The sequence below is a fragment of the Haliotis asinina genome, chromosome 14 (genome assembly GCF_037392515.1).
Source record: "Haliotis asinina isolate JCU_RB_2024 chromosome 14, JCU_Hal_asi_v2, whole genome shotgun sequence".
NCBI lineage: Eukaryota > Metazoa > Mollusca > Gastropoda > Lepetellida > Haliotidae > Haliotis > Haliotis asinina.
In genome coordinates, this window is record NC_090293.1 from 7,135,110 (window position 1) to 7,151,081 (window position 15,972).

Sequence of the window (15,972 nt, forward strand, 5' to 3'; positions counted from 1 at the left end):
ATTTAAGTTCACTCATCTGCATATTGTCCCACGTTTTTGGACTCGTTTTTTCAGTGTCAAAAGTACGAACAATTCTATTTGCCGGGAAACTAGCTCACCCCTTTCACTACTTGCCAAAACAAACCAGCTTACAAAATGTGATGAAAATCTAAGATTAAGACATGCCCAACGACCACAATGCTCAAGACGAAGTCTGGTTTAAAAGAATCTCTTCTCTACGGTTGTTTCGAGATAATTTTGATTAATTCACAAAAGGCGTCTTTTTAAGGATGAGGCTGGTATTTCTTACCCAATGAATATCATCGCCACGTGACATATCAGACACCGCACAGACACAAGATACATAACTGATACCACGTGCAAAGTGCGGATAAATAGAAGCGGACATAAAATACCTTTATACTGATGCTCCCCGTACCGCGGCCAAGCTAAACGTTCAAATCGGCTTTTTATTGCATTGTCAGTGGTTACCGTTATCCAAGTTTGGGGTGCCAGTCAAATCGCCCTAACTAATATATGCCCCAGCAAATTTTGTCAAACTGCCCCTGTGTTTTGCTCCAATGGTGCAAGGTTTGGTCAAAATGCCCCAGATTAAGTATTCGCCATAAATGTATAGTCTATGTCAGATTCAATATTATATTCTTCACATGATATCATGTAGTAATATTTCTGATAAATGTTCTGTTAGTGAACTGATATGAGCAAAAGTAATTTTTTTGTATAAACAACAGTGTATTACCAATTATTTGTATGTTAATAATGTTTTTGTATATAGAATTACAAGAATGTTTGGATAATATGTTTTAATAGCCACAAACCAAACTCATAGTTTTTGACAACATGCACGATATAATCCTCCTATAGAAGCCTTTCTGTCAGATTTAAAGTTTTAACTTTCTCTATGCACAAGATAGATACACCCAAAGCTATCAGTCTTCTCTTGCTCTTCTGTGAGCCTGTTTCCTGGATTCTCAGGGATGTCATCTACGGAGATTTTCATACAGAACACTGTTGATTGTCGATCAAAAGTAACCATCCCCACTACCTCTGTTCCAGTCCCTGGATCGCATTAGTTTCTCTTCTCCCGCCCCTTGTTGCTACAGTATAACCGTTAACGAAGAGCGTCCATGTTCCCTTCGGTTCCCCATCTCCCACCTCATTGAGTTTCCATTTCAATTAAACAGAATTAATTGTTTCTATCTAACAACTATTCAGTGATAAAACGTTAATCTACTGTTATCCCACCACCCGTATGTTAACCCCAACCAGTGTTTACTGTGAGCTCCTGTTCTCACCGTTGCGTGGAATCTGTTCACTGGAACCACTGGTGCTGGCTAATCTTTCCTATAAATTTAGTAAATACAAGTTTCCTATTTTCAATTAGCTCCTTGTTGAATATTTTCATCATATTAGTGTTATTCTGTTTTGTCCCGATTTGCCAGTATGCATGGATATAACACGACTCATTTCATATCAAACTCCGAGGTTTATAATTCAACCTTGTTTTAAAGCACATATTGAAGACATGCTTGTCTTATTCATCTCACCATGTTTCATTATCAACATTGTCTTGGCATGTATTTGCTGATAAAAGTACAATGTATAAAGATCTATTTAATGACTGCTTTCGTAAATGACATTTTGTTTCATATATGTGTAGTCAAAATACCGTAAGTAGAAATATACATGCATCAAATATATCCGAGCCATAGTCGTGCTCGAATCTTCCAGCAGATGCTGAATGTATAGCCCACCTCTGTTGACTTTTCCAGATTCGTGTTACGCCAGTCTCATTCATTCACACACTCACGCACTCACACTCAGGCACACCCTCACTCACGTTCACATTTACACTAACTCACTCACACTCACAGTTTCACTCCCACTCCCACTCCCACTCACACTCACACTCCCACTCACACTCACACTCACACACTCACTATCTTACTCACTAACAGCAGATGTCCTCTCGCTGCATTTCGTAACAAGCAATATTCTCAATTACACGCGTTCGACATCCAATCATCGTTTATACGTATGTACATGCCTAGTTTTCCGGGTAACGCTTGCACCCTCGTTAAAGGCGACTACATTCACCTGGTTGTCTGATTTTGTTAACGCACCCATGAAAAAGTATGTGTTGTACATTATGGCAATCACTGGATTGTGTGGTCCAGCCTAGATAATTTACACACTACAGCTGCTGTCCTACAGCTGTGATATTACCGAGATGGCGTTACAGCGCATACACACACGTAGTAGGTATGAACCGCTTTCGTTATTTACATACCGAATCATTCTTCTGCAACATCTGCTCTCGGCTGAGCCGCTGACCGTATACAATACGTTATAATCATTCTTTTCAGAGTCCCGTCTCGCTGCATCTGTGTCATGTCCTATAACCCCGTCTCCTACTTCTACCACATATATACCTACAAAATCAACCTGGTTTGCCATATGGTTGTTGCTTTTAAATCTAGTGTTCTTAAAAACTGACATATTTGGGAATGTTTAAAATATTGTGGCATGGGAACTGTTAATCGGATACGTTTTCTAACCCATCTGACAGTGTTGACGATGCTGATTTACATCATCACCAGCGTCTTTCTACATATAACCACCTGGGTATTATCTGATGTATCACGTCGACCTGTCTTTGACGGGACGCTGAGATGGACGGACACAAGGCATCCATCAGCTGACATCAAAGCTGTGAACTTCAAACTGAGACACACGCTGTATCACAACCACACCTCGTCGGGCTGTAGATCAGGCATCCGGTTCTCGGCCAGACCCCTCCCACTGACTGCACTGGCCAGCTTCCCGGGGACTGGCAATACCTGGACGAGACACCTCATAGAGCAAATGACAGGTGAGACGATTGTAGATGTCAAGACAGACAGGGGATATTCATGTTCGATTCCGATTTCTTTATTTCAGTGCAGATATGGGCCAACGGCACCTGGCCTAACATTGGTTGGTCCATTACACCTAAGTGCACACATACTGGTATATAGTCTGGTTCATAATTATTGAGAATTTTTCTTCTTACTTTGAGCTATCCTAACACCTCAACTGATTCACTGATACTTGTAACTAAGTAATGGTATAAGGGAGGTAACTCATCTTGGCCTACTGAGTATAGTACAATTAGAGTTACCTCCCCTGAATTTGTAGCAGACGCCATTTTCCTCAGCACTGTCAACAATGTCTGCTGAAGATAAAAGAAGGTTGATTTTTGAGTTGTGTAATCAAGGAATTGATGATGTAAATACATTGGCAGAGAGAACAGGAACTCCTCTTTCTACTGTGTATAGGATTAGGAAGAATTTTAAAGAGGGAAAGGATTTTGGACACCAGAAAGGAGCAGGGAGACCCAGAAAATTGGACTTCTCAGATCGCGTCCAGCTGGGAATTTTAGCATCTAAAAAGCAAAGGGCAAGCATCTCCAACATCAGGTATGAAATGATAGAAAGGGGATCAACAGTGGTATCAAAATCTACAGTTAGAAGAAATTTGATTGATCTTGGATGGGAGAAAAAGACTGGAATTCCTTCTCCTCTCATGAAACAAGAACATAAAGACAGGCGTGTTGAGTGGTGTTTGGCACATGAAAACTTTGACTGGGAAAATGTGATTTTTACTGATGAAAGCTCAATATGGGTATATCCCAATAATGTGAAAATATGGACAAAGTCTGCGTCAGCACCATTGTATCGACGACCTAAATACAGCCCAAAGTTTCATGTATGGGGAGGGATATCCTTATTAGGAACCACCCCGCTGTGTGTGTTTGACGGAAATCTGACAAGTCAACGCTACACTAACATATTAGATAATTTTCTCCTTCCAAGTGCACATGTGTTTTATGGAAATGACTGGATTTTGCAGCAAGATAATGATCCTAAACACACCGCAAAACATGCCAAGCAGTGGTTTCAGGAGAAACATGTGACTGCATTACCATTTCCTGCATATAGTCCTGACTTAAATCCCATTGAGAACATTTGGGGGATGATGAAGGAATGTGTGAATCAAAAGGGGTTGACAAAAATTGAAGACATGAAGAGAGAAGTGGTCCGATACTGGGACAGCATAACTCACGAGACACTAACCTCTCTGATAGGAAGTATGCCTACCCGTCTTAGACTGTGCCGTGAAGCTCAAGGAGACTTGATAAAATATTAAATTGTTACCTACACAACATGAAAAGGTCAGTTCACTTTCACAATACATTCAATTTTATCTGATTTGTTCTCATTTAATAATATGAAATGCTTTAGCTATTCTCAATAATTTTGAACCATACTGTATATGTTCCATAAAATGTAGATGATTTATGAGGTAGTGAGTTAACTTTACTACACCATGTCTCAGCTGAGAGGTATGATAAGTATGAGGATGTGTTTATATCAACAGGTGATTGGTTGGATGGCATGAGCATGTTAAATTCTATCACACAAAATACTCGTATTTTTTACGTAGATTATGTAAAACTGTACAGATTAGTAATAGGTGATATTCATTCTCAGTGTAACCACAGCTATACACTTTACATATTCTTTCTTTCCTTTGTACACAGAGATATCTGTCTTAGTCAATGGCTGAATACATGTATATCTTACAGAGATTACAAGAGGTTTACAAACGTAACACTTTACTATAACATGTCTAAACTGTGAGGAATGGTTTTGATATGGTAAAGACCACGGCCTGATGATAATTTCAACGTTTGTTTGTTGTTAACATCGCACTAAGCAGTATTCCAGCTATATTACAGTAGTCTGGACCAGTCAATCCAGTGATCATCATCACGAGCATTGATGTACACAGTTTTGATACGATGGTTCTTGGGTAAGGCATGTTGGAGAAAATGACGAGCACGCAAATAAGAACCGCGCAAATATGAATCCTGTCGCAGAGATTACACGGATCGCATACGGTTAGCATGTACCCCTACATGTCAGGTAACGATCGCTGATACAATGTAACTGATTCACGTCAGAGTCAGAGAGAACATAAACACAATTCATGTTAGAGGGAGTGATCACTACGAACCTCTTAATAATTCATGTCAGCGCTCATTGAGAATCCATCGCTGATTCATGTCAGAAGGACTGATGATTGAGAACCCATAGCTGATTCATGTCAGAAGGACTGATGATTGAGAACCCATAGTTGATTCATGTCAGAAGGACTGATAATTGAGAACCCATAGTTGATTCATGTCAGAAGGATTGATGACTGAGAACCCATAGTTGATTCATATCAGAAGGATTGATGATTGAGAACCAATAGTTGATTCATATCAGAAGGATTGATGATTGAGAACCAATAGTTGATTCATATCAGAAGGATTGATGATTGAGAACCAATAGTTGATTCATATCTCAATCAATGATACCTAAGAAAGAGTCGGTTTAATATTGAGTAAATGGCCATTGAGGACCCCTAGATGATTCACGACATGTACAATGAACAAGATCGGGATGATTCATGTAGGACTGAATGATCTGTGAGAATAATCAGATGATTTATGCCAATAAAATGATAGCATCTGTGCAAAGGTAAACCATCGTCTGATTTCCCCCCTTTTTCTCACACAAGGGCTAGCTACAGGCTCCGTCCACAACGCCAGAATTCTGCGCAGTGTCTTCTGTGGAGAAGAGCGAGCGGACAACACGGTCGTGGCTATCAAGACACACCTCAGGTATCCCAGCAACACCTTTACTCCCGACAAAGTCCTGTTGATTATCAGGAACCCATATGGCGCCATTGTTGCAAACTTCAACAGAATATATTCCGGACATCCAAAGGGCAAAGCGCCCACTGAGGCCTGGCGAAAGTGTGAGTGAATGACGCCTTTTAATACTGCTTTGAACAAGATTTCAGTTATATCAGTATTGCCCAAGTTGATCTGGGAATAAGCGATGGTAAGGCATGTCTAACATGTTAAACATTTTCACGAAAGCCAGCAGCACAGGCAAGGGGCGAAAATAATCAGTGTAAACGTGGTTTTGAATTCTCGATCAGCGGTGTCTGGCACTTCTAAGTTAAGCAACACTACACAACGAATTGCGACGTCTTAATTGGCAAACAGTCGTGTTAAACATTTGTGGAATAAAATCAGTTTGTAACACATGTTTAGCTGGCACATATTGTAGGGCCTTCATAAAATCGAAACAGAAAATAACTCGACGCGTGAACAGCTGAGACATTATTCATATGAATTCTGTAGCTTAAGGAATGAGATAACAATATTAATGTGTGTGGTATTATATAAAATATGTGGAATACACTATATATGTGATTGGTAGCCTTCGTGACACACGTTATGTATTTGGGCGATATATTTGTAATATACCATATAATATACGCTGTGGATGACATTATTAATATGTGCAGTATACTTGGTGGAATAGGGTGGCCACGATTAATGTATTATAAACACATTGTATTTTAATGGTCATCAGCTCCGACTTATTACATTGACTGTGTTTATTCCCGATTCGGTAGGGCGTATAGGATAGTAATTTCGTTTCCAATACGAGGACATTTACAGGCAGCTCGAAACCAGATGCATCCTACTTCATGATCTCACACATAAACTTCACTGATATTTTCAATGAGGGTATGGCCTACTTCCACAAAGCAATCTTTGCGCTGTAACAGTTGTAATTCTACGTTCACCTGACCATCTCTGTGCTCTTATGGTAAATTGAAAGCGTTTGTCAACACAGCGGAAGGTTCAGTGTTCTGTTTTCGAGTTACAAGTTCAGAACGATACAAGATTGTAGCTCTTGATGGGCTTGTACTTAAACATATCTAGCACCCATCCACCCACACAAGCACACACACTCTCAACGCAATGGCAAATCCCATTTGGTGTGGTGGTCTGAGGTTCTGTGCGTAGAGTGCTGGTCACAAATCAGTTGAAGTTCATCAACGTTGGGCGAGGAGAGTCCTTTCATTAGATGGGTGACTGTATTTGGCAGCTTAACTCCTGAGAATGTGTAGTACTTCAGTTCTGTTCCACAACGAAACACGTGATGCATGCGATCTCACCTTAGGCAAGTGAGTTCTCAAACCTGTCTCTGTCCACCCAGCAGAAAGTGGGTACCCGGCGGGATAGGCGTTGTGACTTTTAACCTTTCTACCCTCACAGGCAGCTTGGGTTATCCGGGGTAATAATAAGCAGATTGTAGAGCGTGACGTCAAAGCGTGTTACTATTATAGTAATTCAAACTCGCCTCACCAACCTCATCTAAGGATAAGTACGGATTGGGACGACCCTAAGGTCGCGTTCGTGCAAGGATCCACCACAGTAAGAAAAGTGCGTTATGCAGTATTTTACTTCCAATGTTTGTTTTCAGACTGGCTTTCTGAATGCAGACGCTTCCGCCGTGACTGGTTGCCGTTCTACAAATCATGGTTAAAGGCGGACCACTTGATGCCGGTCGTCTATGAGAACCTGCTGGATAACCTAGAGAAGGAGTTGGCTCGTATTCTATCTTTCCTTGGCGTCCCAGGGGATGTCCTGCGTGCTGTTGCAGACCCAGAAGGATGTTTCCATCGGAGAAATACATCCTCGTCTCTCCAGCACTATACACCATCCCAGAGGCGTCGCATCAACAAAATAATTGACCACACGCACGATATTTTCTCTAAACGATTCTCACAAGAGGAGTTTGGTTACAATATAAAAAACTGGAAAGTATGAGAAATATGTTGTTTTGTTGGATCTGTCTATATCACTGGGGACCCCTAAGTTGTTGAAGTTTAATTCCCCTACGAAACTGTACGTGGTATTCGAAATGTGAATATAAATGATTAAAAATCAAATCTGATTTGAAATTGTCAGTACGATTGTTCAAGGACTTGAATCTGAGTAAAAACACATCGTTTTAGACTACTTTCACCATATTCCATCTATTCACACATTCCAGTATCACACATTTTGTACCTGTGTGGAAAATCGAACCAATGTTTGGCATGACGCACAAAAGCTTTAATCGATTAGGACCCGACGCATCCGAATGTACATCGTGTTTGACTCGCTATATATGTTGAACTTGACACACTAATTCGCAGATATCCAGATGCCGACAAACTCAGTTTGTCCAAAGTGTCAACTGTCATTCCACAGTCCCATGGCTTCACTCATAGTCTTGATTACACTCTAAGAATGTTTCCAGTTGTAAACGTCTTTTGGCAATTCTCCTAAATTAATTTGACTGCCTGTCTCATATTATGTAATTTAAATTTTATCAAAAGCTTTAAATATAATTCACTCAGTCATGCAGCGTTACAGGACGCTGAACCTGCCTTCAGTGGTATTGATCTCGGCCATAGATTAGCCCTTTGTAATAATAGGAACCATTCAGACACGTTCTTTCATTGTTATTTTATTGATTTTGGTCTGTCAGAAAAATGGGTTTCTTTCAAGATTTTGTTTATTTTACGAGATATATGACGCTGTAATACATTCCGATGTATTACTCGTATACGACATCTTTCTGTGGGAACATATGACAAACTCCCTATAGGAGGTCGTGTCACATGAACGTTTTAATCCCACATCTCACACAGAAAAATGTGATGTCAAAAACCCTGCTCTGTCTACATGGGTGTTTTGCAGTTGGGTGTTTCTTCATACACGGGGGTAGCTGGCCAGGGTTGCAATTCCACACTGGTTGTCTTTGTTCCTGGACATCTTGAGGTAGCCCTTGTCTCCCCACGATTCTCCCCAGCTGTAAAACAGATGACGACGACGATGTAGACAACCGTGTAAACAGTTGAAGACATCGGTGTAAACAGACAATCATGTAAACAAATGAAGACAATGTTGTAAACAGATGAAGGTAATGTAACCAGATGAAGATAATGGTCTGTAAAGATGAAGACAGCGATATGAACAGATGAAAACAGCGATGTAAATAGATGAAGACATAGGTATATACAGACAAAGACAGTGCTGTAAATTAATGAAGAAAACTGAGTATGTTGCCTCGTAAATATAAAGGATATCACTACAGTACTGATAAAAATTAATCACCTGTTCTTGACCAGCCAGTAGGCCAATCCATCACTGGTTCCATATCCTACAGCCAAAACGCCGTGGTCGAGACTAATGGTACTGCATGACGGGTCGTCATAGACACCGCTCTTGTACAGGTGGAAGGTGGGGCGACTGGCGTCGATTGCGACTGAGATTGGGCCGACCGTGGCAACGGCATTCTGAAGATCAGCCTCGCTACCACGCTGGATGTCCATGAACCCTATATCGGTGGCACCAATGTCGGCTTTCTTGAATCGACACCTGCCGTCCTGGAATGTCAATGTATGAGTGAGCATGTTTTAACGCCGCTTTTAGCAATATTCCAGCAATATCACGGCCGCGGAACACCGGAAATGGACTTCACACTTTGTACTCATGTGTGGAGTCGAACCCGGGTCTTTCGCTAAAAGAATACATACTGAATTTGAGATGAAACAAAAAGTGTTATTTCATCCAAGTGAGAGTTCTAAAGCGTGTTACTTCAATGCTTGACCCGAGCCAATATTACTGTTATGTACTCTCTTGATCTTGCTTATATCAGCGAATGTTTCTTGTCACATGCCGATCCAATGTTTCTAGTTCGTAAGTGTAGAAGGGATATTTAGCAACCTTATATAGCCAAGTAGTCAGAGATTCGAATAGATTTGAAATTATCACACCAATTATATACATTACGACACGACCGCAATGAAGGATGCGTTGAGGTAAAACAATTCCATTAATCGCATATTTCTACAAAAGTACTATTCGATACAAAAGTATTATTCGACACAACAAGAGACGGAAGTAATTTCACCCTTCCCACAAATGGGTACGACGCTTCAGTGTCGATGCCAACGTTGAGCTGTATGTACTCGAAGGCTAAGTTCATGAGGCCGCCTCCACAACCATGATTTCCTGGAACAATCATTAGGTCATCATTAAGAAATCTAGGTCAGACAATATAGCGAATGAGCTATATCATGAGCTTCGATCAAAGCAATTGGGAGGACACTATGGCATGGACAGTAAAGCCTGGCCACCCAATCCAGTTTGAGGCCCTTCACGACAAGCATGTTCTGTAGAGGACAAATTTTAACCTTGATCTACTTGGGGACATTGTACCTGTGAAGTAGTGGAATCATTACGGGGGCTGGTGGGGTAGCCTTGTGGTCAAAGGGTTGGGTCGTATCGCCGAAGACCTGGGTTTGATTCCCAACATCGGTACAATGTGTGAAGCCCATTGTTGGTGTCTCCCGTGGTGATATTGTTGGAAAACTGCTTACAGCGGCGTAAAAGCAAATAACTTACTCACGCCATTACAGGGACAAACCATTATTAACCCTACAACCGCCACTACTCGATCTGAAAGTGATTGGTTGCACTTTTGAGGATGGTAGAGAAAAGTGGCCATTATGGAAACCCATAGGGGACATAGACTTTATGTGTATGATATGCTTTGATTATCAACATCGTAGATGCAGGAATAGGTTACATGAAAAAGCATTCACCCTTATGGATGACAGCGGGACTAATATTATACCAGGTCAGAGTCTTCAGGGATGTCTCAAAACTTACATAATTCTGTTGTTAATAGTGTATACATGACAGTTAACTAAGCACCACTTGAATCCACGGACACTTTTAAACAATTTTGGCCTAAACATTTGATCATATTTTAGCATAAAGCAGACATTCCGGCATTGTTGATATTGGCGTTTCTGTGTATTCCTCTCAGATCGCAAGTACATTGTTACCAAATATCAGTTTCAGTGTTACTTTTTGTTTCTGTCAGAATGAAATAGTTTACATTTACCATTTTGGTTTTCAATGCATACAGGGCAGCGTGTAGTGTTCTCGTACTAACAATGGTGGAGCTTCATTAATGTTCATGTGCACAGACTAAACGTCCCGTTCGAAATCTTGGGTACTTCACGGCAAACATCCAAGTCCTAAAGGATCCTGTATTTAGTTGCTGTACTCGCTCACAATTTGACAGTACCTTCAGGCTTGGAGCAATCGATCAAGTTCTGTTCTGAGAGAGACACAAGTTTTCCAGTCTTCTTGAAGTGTTGACCTTCCAGGGAGCCGGTGGCGGAGAACGCCCAGCACCCTCCACATTTGAGCTGAAGGTGAAGGTCGAAAGTGACAGATCACATTTCATGCGCAAATCTCCTATCTATTTTTCTATCTTTCCTGCTTTCCACATGATTCTGGGAATCGGAGGGTAATTTGTGGTTGATGCGTTTACTCGAAGATACAGGTTCGAACTATAAGGTAATCTCGACTAATTAAGGTTCGAATTTCTTGCTTCATTAGTTCATAGTTATAATTAAATCAAGCTTCTCATATGTTTTGTTAAAGATTGTTAGAAGACATATATCCAGTGAACAGAGCTACGTTCCACTGAAGTGTCAACATCTGACGATGGGGTCGGGGCAGGGGGTGCGGGTTGACGAATTTGGGTTTGGGGCGGGTGTTGAAACCAGTTTAAACATCCTCTAAATACCAAGAGGTCTGGGGATCGAACCGCCGATTCTCCATTGTCCAGGCAGACTCTCCATTCACTTAACCATACAGTCGGTCTTATCCAAGTGGTGAGGGGAGATAGGCTTACCTGGTTCTTGACCTCTGTGACGTATCCCTTAGTCCTCCAGTCCACCTCGGCCGGGAGTTCTCCCACACTTGTGGGTAGGAAGGTAGAGCCACCTGTGGTGTTGGTCACCCGGAGTCCGTTCATCTGCTTCACAAACTCCTCCGTGGTCTGAGAGACAATACATAGAGTATATTACGTATATGAGTCCTCCTGTCATGCACGTGCCGAAATATCAGTATATCAAGAAATATATAGCAAAAATGTTGGTATTTCCGAGCAAAAATGTTGTTAAACATAGCATATTATGGGCACTAACATACTATTCTGTTTGTTACCGCAGTCTTCATATTGAGGAAATAACCCCAAATCTGTTTTCAAAGATAGGCTGGCCGTTGCCGTCATACAGAACGCAAAATCACAAAAGAAACGTGACGCCATAGGATTGCTCTTGATGTCACGTCACCATGACAAGGTGATATTTTACCATCGTAACAAAAATATTAACCGTAATTATATTCGCCCTCGTATGTAATAAATGGCGTTATTCAGACCAGTATGATGCTTGTCAGCGATGAATCGCTGAGCCGAGTTGCTTCCCTTGGGCCAGCCATAAACCTATGACCGTCGGTTCGAAGCCCGTTTCAGACTGCTTTGGTTGCAGCAATGTGGTTAGTATGTAAATCCTGCATCACTGAAAGGAACTTGCCCTAGCTGGATTACTGTTCAAGGTTGGTGTCTCTTGCCATGTTAGAGATGAAATATTGTTAACCATTCTCAATCACTGTTTCATATTATCCCATGTAAAACTGAAAGACTGATCAAAGCCCACGCGCGCCTGATCCATATAACATCGCTGTTAACTCACAAGGTCTGCGTACTCGTTGACCCCGAGTCTGTAGGAGTGCAGTCCTCTATCAGCCTCTAGGTTGTGAGTCTGGATGTACTTCACGTTGTTCAACCAGACCATGCGTCTGGAATACAAGGGAGATGATTCATGGAATGGTAAAGGTCAGAACCCTATGCACTTCCTCTGGGACATGTTTTCGAAATAATCGTTTTACTGAACCATTCAGCATAAACCACACTACCCTCTGTCAAAAGTGAAACGCTACCCCTATCGTAACACTATAAGAGACTGTAGAATAAAGATATTATGTGCAAATGCAGGTTGTGTGACAGGTGAGTATATAATATACGTCGTTCATGAATATAAGCGTACGAACATAACAATTATCATGCATAGGGAACTTCATTGTCTCATTTCCGCATCGTGCATAAAGTTTTCATGGTGACTGCACCGAAAGACTAATGCACGTGCAACTGTGGAAATGACAGTTAATGTTGGGGTATACAACAGCCCGTGTGAATTCGTATCTCATTCCCTCATTCGTCGCCGAAGATCGAGAATGCCATGGTTGACTGCTGCAGACAGAAACATCGCCATTGATCGTCTTCAAGCCGGAGAAAGTTTCGGAAGAGCTGCACGACACGCCAGTGTACACAAAACAATGATTACCCGACTCTGGAACCGTTTCAACCAATTCAATCAGACCCAAGATCGCCCACGAAGTGGTAGGTCCAGAATCACTACGCCAGCTCAAGATCGGTTTATCCAGCTCCATCACTGACGTAATCGGCACGCCACATCTACTGACACTGCAACACAAGTGCCAGGTTTGAGAGACGATCAGGAACCGTTTGCGAGAGGCCGGTCTACAAGCAAGAAGACCGCTTGTTGGACCTGGACTATGCCCACTACTTCGACGCCGACGACTCAGGTGGTTTAACAACGTATGCATATGGACCCTGTGAAACCGGGGACGTGTCTGGTTTAGTGAAGAATCACGTTTCCGGTTGCAACATCGTGGAGGAAGACAGTGGGTCTAAAGACGACGGAATGAACGCTGGGCACCAGACTGCGTCATACAGGTGGACAATATTCTGGAGAAAGCGTCATGGTTTGGGGAGCCATATCATACAACCAAAAGATCAGCCACCTCATACCTCAGACCTCATACTGCTAGGGTAATAGTGGATTTCATACAGGAGTATAACATGAATGTGTTGCGATGGCCCTCCAAATCCCCAGACCTCAACCCCGTAGAGCATCTGTGCGAGTTTCTTGGCAGACGTGTACGTCAACGTTGACCGCCGCCGCGGACGCTCGAACAACTAGCCTTTGCAGTACAGAAGTGGCGAGCAATCCCTCTTGAAAGAATCCGACGTTTGATCCGTCATGCTCCATGGAGAGGCCGTGCAGTGATTGCAGCTCGTAGTGCCCACACGAGGTAGTAAGAGAGACGAACCCTTGTGGCAAACCAGTAACATTGGAGGAACTGTTAAGATGATTATTTTAAACTGGAATGTCTAGATCATCATTGTGCCAAATCTCACTGTTCTGTCTTCTAAATTAAATGTGTTGTATCCTCTTAAATTTCACGAAAATAATCTGCAAAATGCAGGGGTGGCGTTTAATTTTTGACAGAGTGTATTTACAAGGTCAAAAATTGTCAACGAAAGCTATCCACCTGAATACACATCTCTATTCCGGACCCCTTAGCATTAGTACTGTTAGTGCTTGAACTACTTCAAGAAGTGACGCGGGATTAGGGTATGAGAATTCTCGCATTAAGAGGTTTGCACTGATGTGTCCATGGAAATAAGCACGCGGTTTTAGATTACATTCTTGAGGTCTGTAAACTGGAACGTAGTTCAAAGATAAAGACAAACTGTAACGGAGTGCAAGCACCCAGCTGGTGTTGCAGTGTTTGTGTCTATGCTTGGTGATAAACCGTCAGCTGTCTGTTCTATGCTATGTTGTTGTTGACTGTGAGTGTTTTCGTGTTGACGATAGAAACAGAATCGGGGTAGGTTAATGGGTCTATTGTGTCATTGTACGCGGTCTGTTTCTAGTGTTTGTCAGCACCTCATTACTTCGGGTTTTCAACCCTCACAAAGCAGACACGGTGTGACACATCTGAAATACTGTTTAAAATGGAAAAAATGAAAGTTAAATTTGAGATTTTATTTTTTCAAAAATCCAATACTTATAAGACAGATCGACTGAGAGTTATGCTTGCCTTTTATTGTTCTTCCGAAAAAACACATGCGTTCTCACCTGTTGGCCTCATCCGCTTTTGTCAAGTACTCCTTGTTGTAAGTACTTTTGAATATGTCCCACTCTCTGTTCAAATCTGCGACTGCAACAGCAGCGAGCACGGCAACCACGACAAAGCGAAACATCTGTAGCATCAAAAACATTGTAAACAGTAAATATAGAGACATTTAGAAATACATGCAACTAAATGCAGATGTGTAGAACAGGAACACACGAACATGCACATGCGCGCACATGCGTATTGTGGATATTGAAAGCAACCTGGGGTTTTAGTTCATGGGGGATGTTGTTTGCCGTTGGAATGACTAGACAAGATCCCATACACAAAACAGCCATGAATAAACTCCATACATGAAGCCAATACAACAAGTGAGTCTGTGATTCTGACGTCCTTGATGCTGTCGTTTCATTTTGACCTATCTGCATATACTGTGACTGTTTAGCACCACTATCTCATTTTAAATGCAACAAGAAAATGAGTGAGTATGGTTTTACGGCGCTTTTAGCAATATTCCAACAAATATCCAGGCAGAGGACACCAGCAACGGGCCTCACATATTTTACCCATGTTGGGAATCGAACCTGGGTCTTCGGTGAAGGCTTTTTCCGCTAGACTACTCATCCGCCCCCATTTTAAATGCAACCGGTGAATGGACACTTCGTGCAAAACCATTGATCTACTGGATGTACTCTGAGTCAAGGTAAAATCCCAAATATATAACTAAATAATGAGAAGGTTGAAAAGTACAATGTGAATATATATGTTTACTCTTACAAGTGGTAAAAAGCAAACTTCAAGGAATATCGAATTTGAGGTTGTTAAAATTAGTTTTCAGAAAAACTGAATTCGTTAAATGACGGTGTACACTCATCAAAGCGTGCTCCACTTGTGGAGCAGTCTAGTTGTATATGCGTCAGGATGGGTTAGCCCCACACATCACTCACTCACAGAACACTGAAGAGTGTGATCAGAGTTAAGAGAGCTTCCTATCGGTACATTAACGAAACCGAAAAGTTGGTAATCTGACATGGTTTGAGAGTCCAAGTAACAAAATCGTACTGATATTTTCACTTCATACAATGCCCTCATATCACCTCTTACCTTGGCGACAACGGTGGCTTGAGTGACGGGTGTTTGTGAGGTAACCGTTATATACGCGGTGTTATCTGCAGCATTGCTCACATGGCTTTAAACATGTGGTTTGTGTGACCGTCATTTGA

General features: G+C 41.7%; 2 protein-coding genes across 2 annotated transcripts; one reads left to right on the forward strand and one right to left on the reverse strand.

Annotated features, from left to right (window-relative positions):
- The first annotated feature begins 2,577 nt into the window (after positions 1-2,577).
- LOC137262050 (WSCD family member CG9164-like) lies at positions 2,578-7,720 on the forward strand. Its single transcript, XM_067799840.1, has 3 exons — positions 2,578-2,872; positions 5,608-5,847; positions 7,374-7,720. The coding sequence occupies exons 1-3, from the start codon at positions 2,578-2,580 to the stop codon at positions 7,718-7,720; spliced, it is 882 nt and encodes a 293-aa protein (XP_067655941.1).
- Positions 7,721-8,389: 669 nt separating this feature from the next.
- On the reverse strand, positions 8,390-15,871 carry LOC137261192 (cathepsin L-like). The gene is made up of 8 exons (XM_067798895.1): positions 15,854-15,871; positions 14,752-14,876; positions 12,499-12,604; positions 11,655-11,801; positions 11,040-11,163; positions 9,855-9,955; positions 9,056-9,327; positions 8,390-8,750 (listed from the first exon to the last, which is right to left on the reverse strand). The coding sequence occupies exons 2-8, from the start codon at positions 14,874-14,876 to the stop codon at positions 8,651-8,653; spliced, it is 975 nt and encodes a 324-aa protein (XP_067654996.1). The 5' UTR covers positions 15,854-15,871; the 3' UTR covers positions 8,390-8,650.
- Between the last annotated feature and the right edge of the window lie 101 nt (positions 15,872-15,972).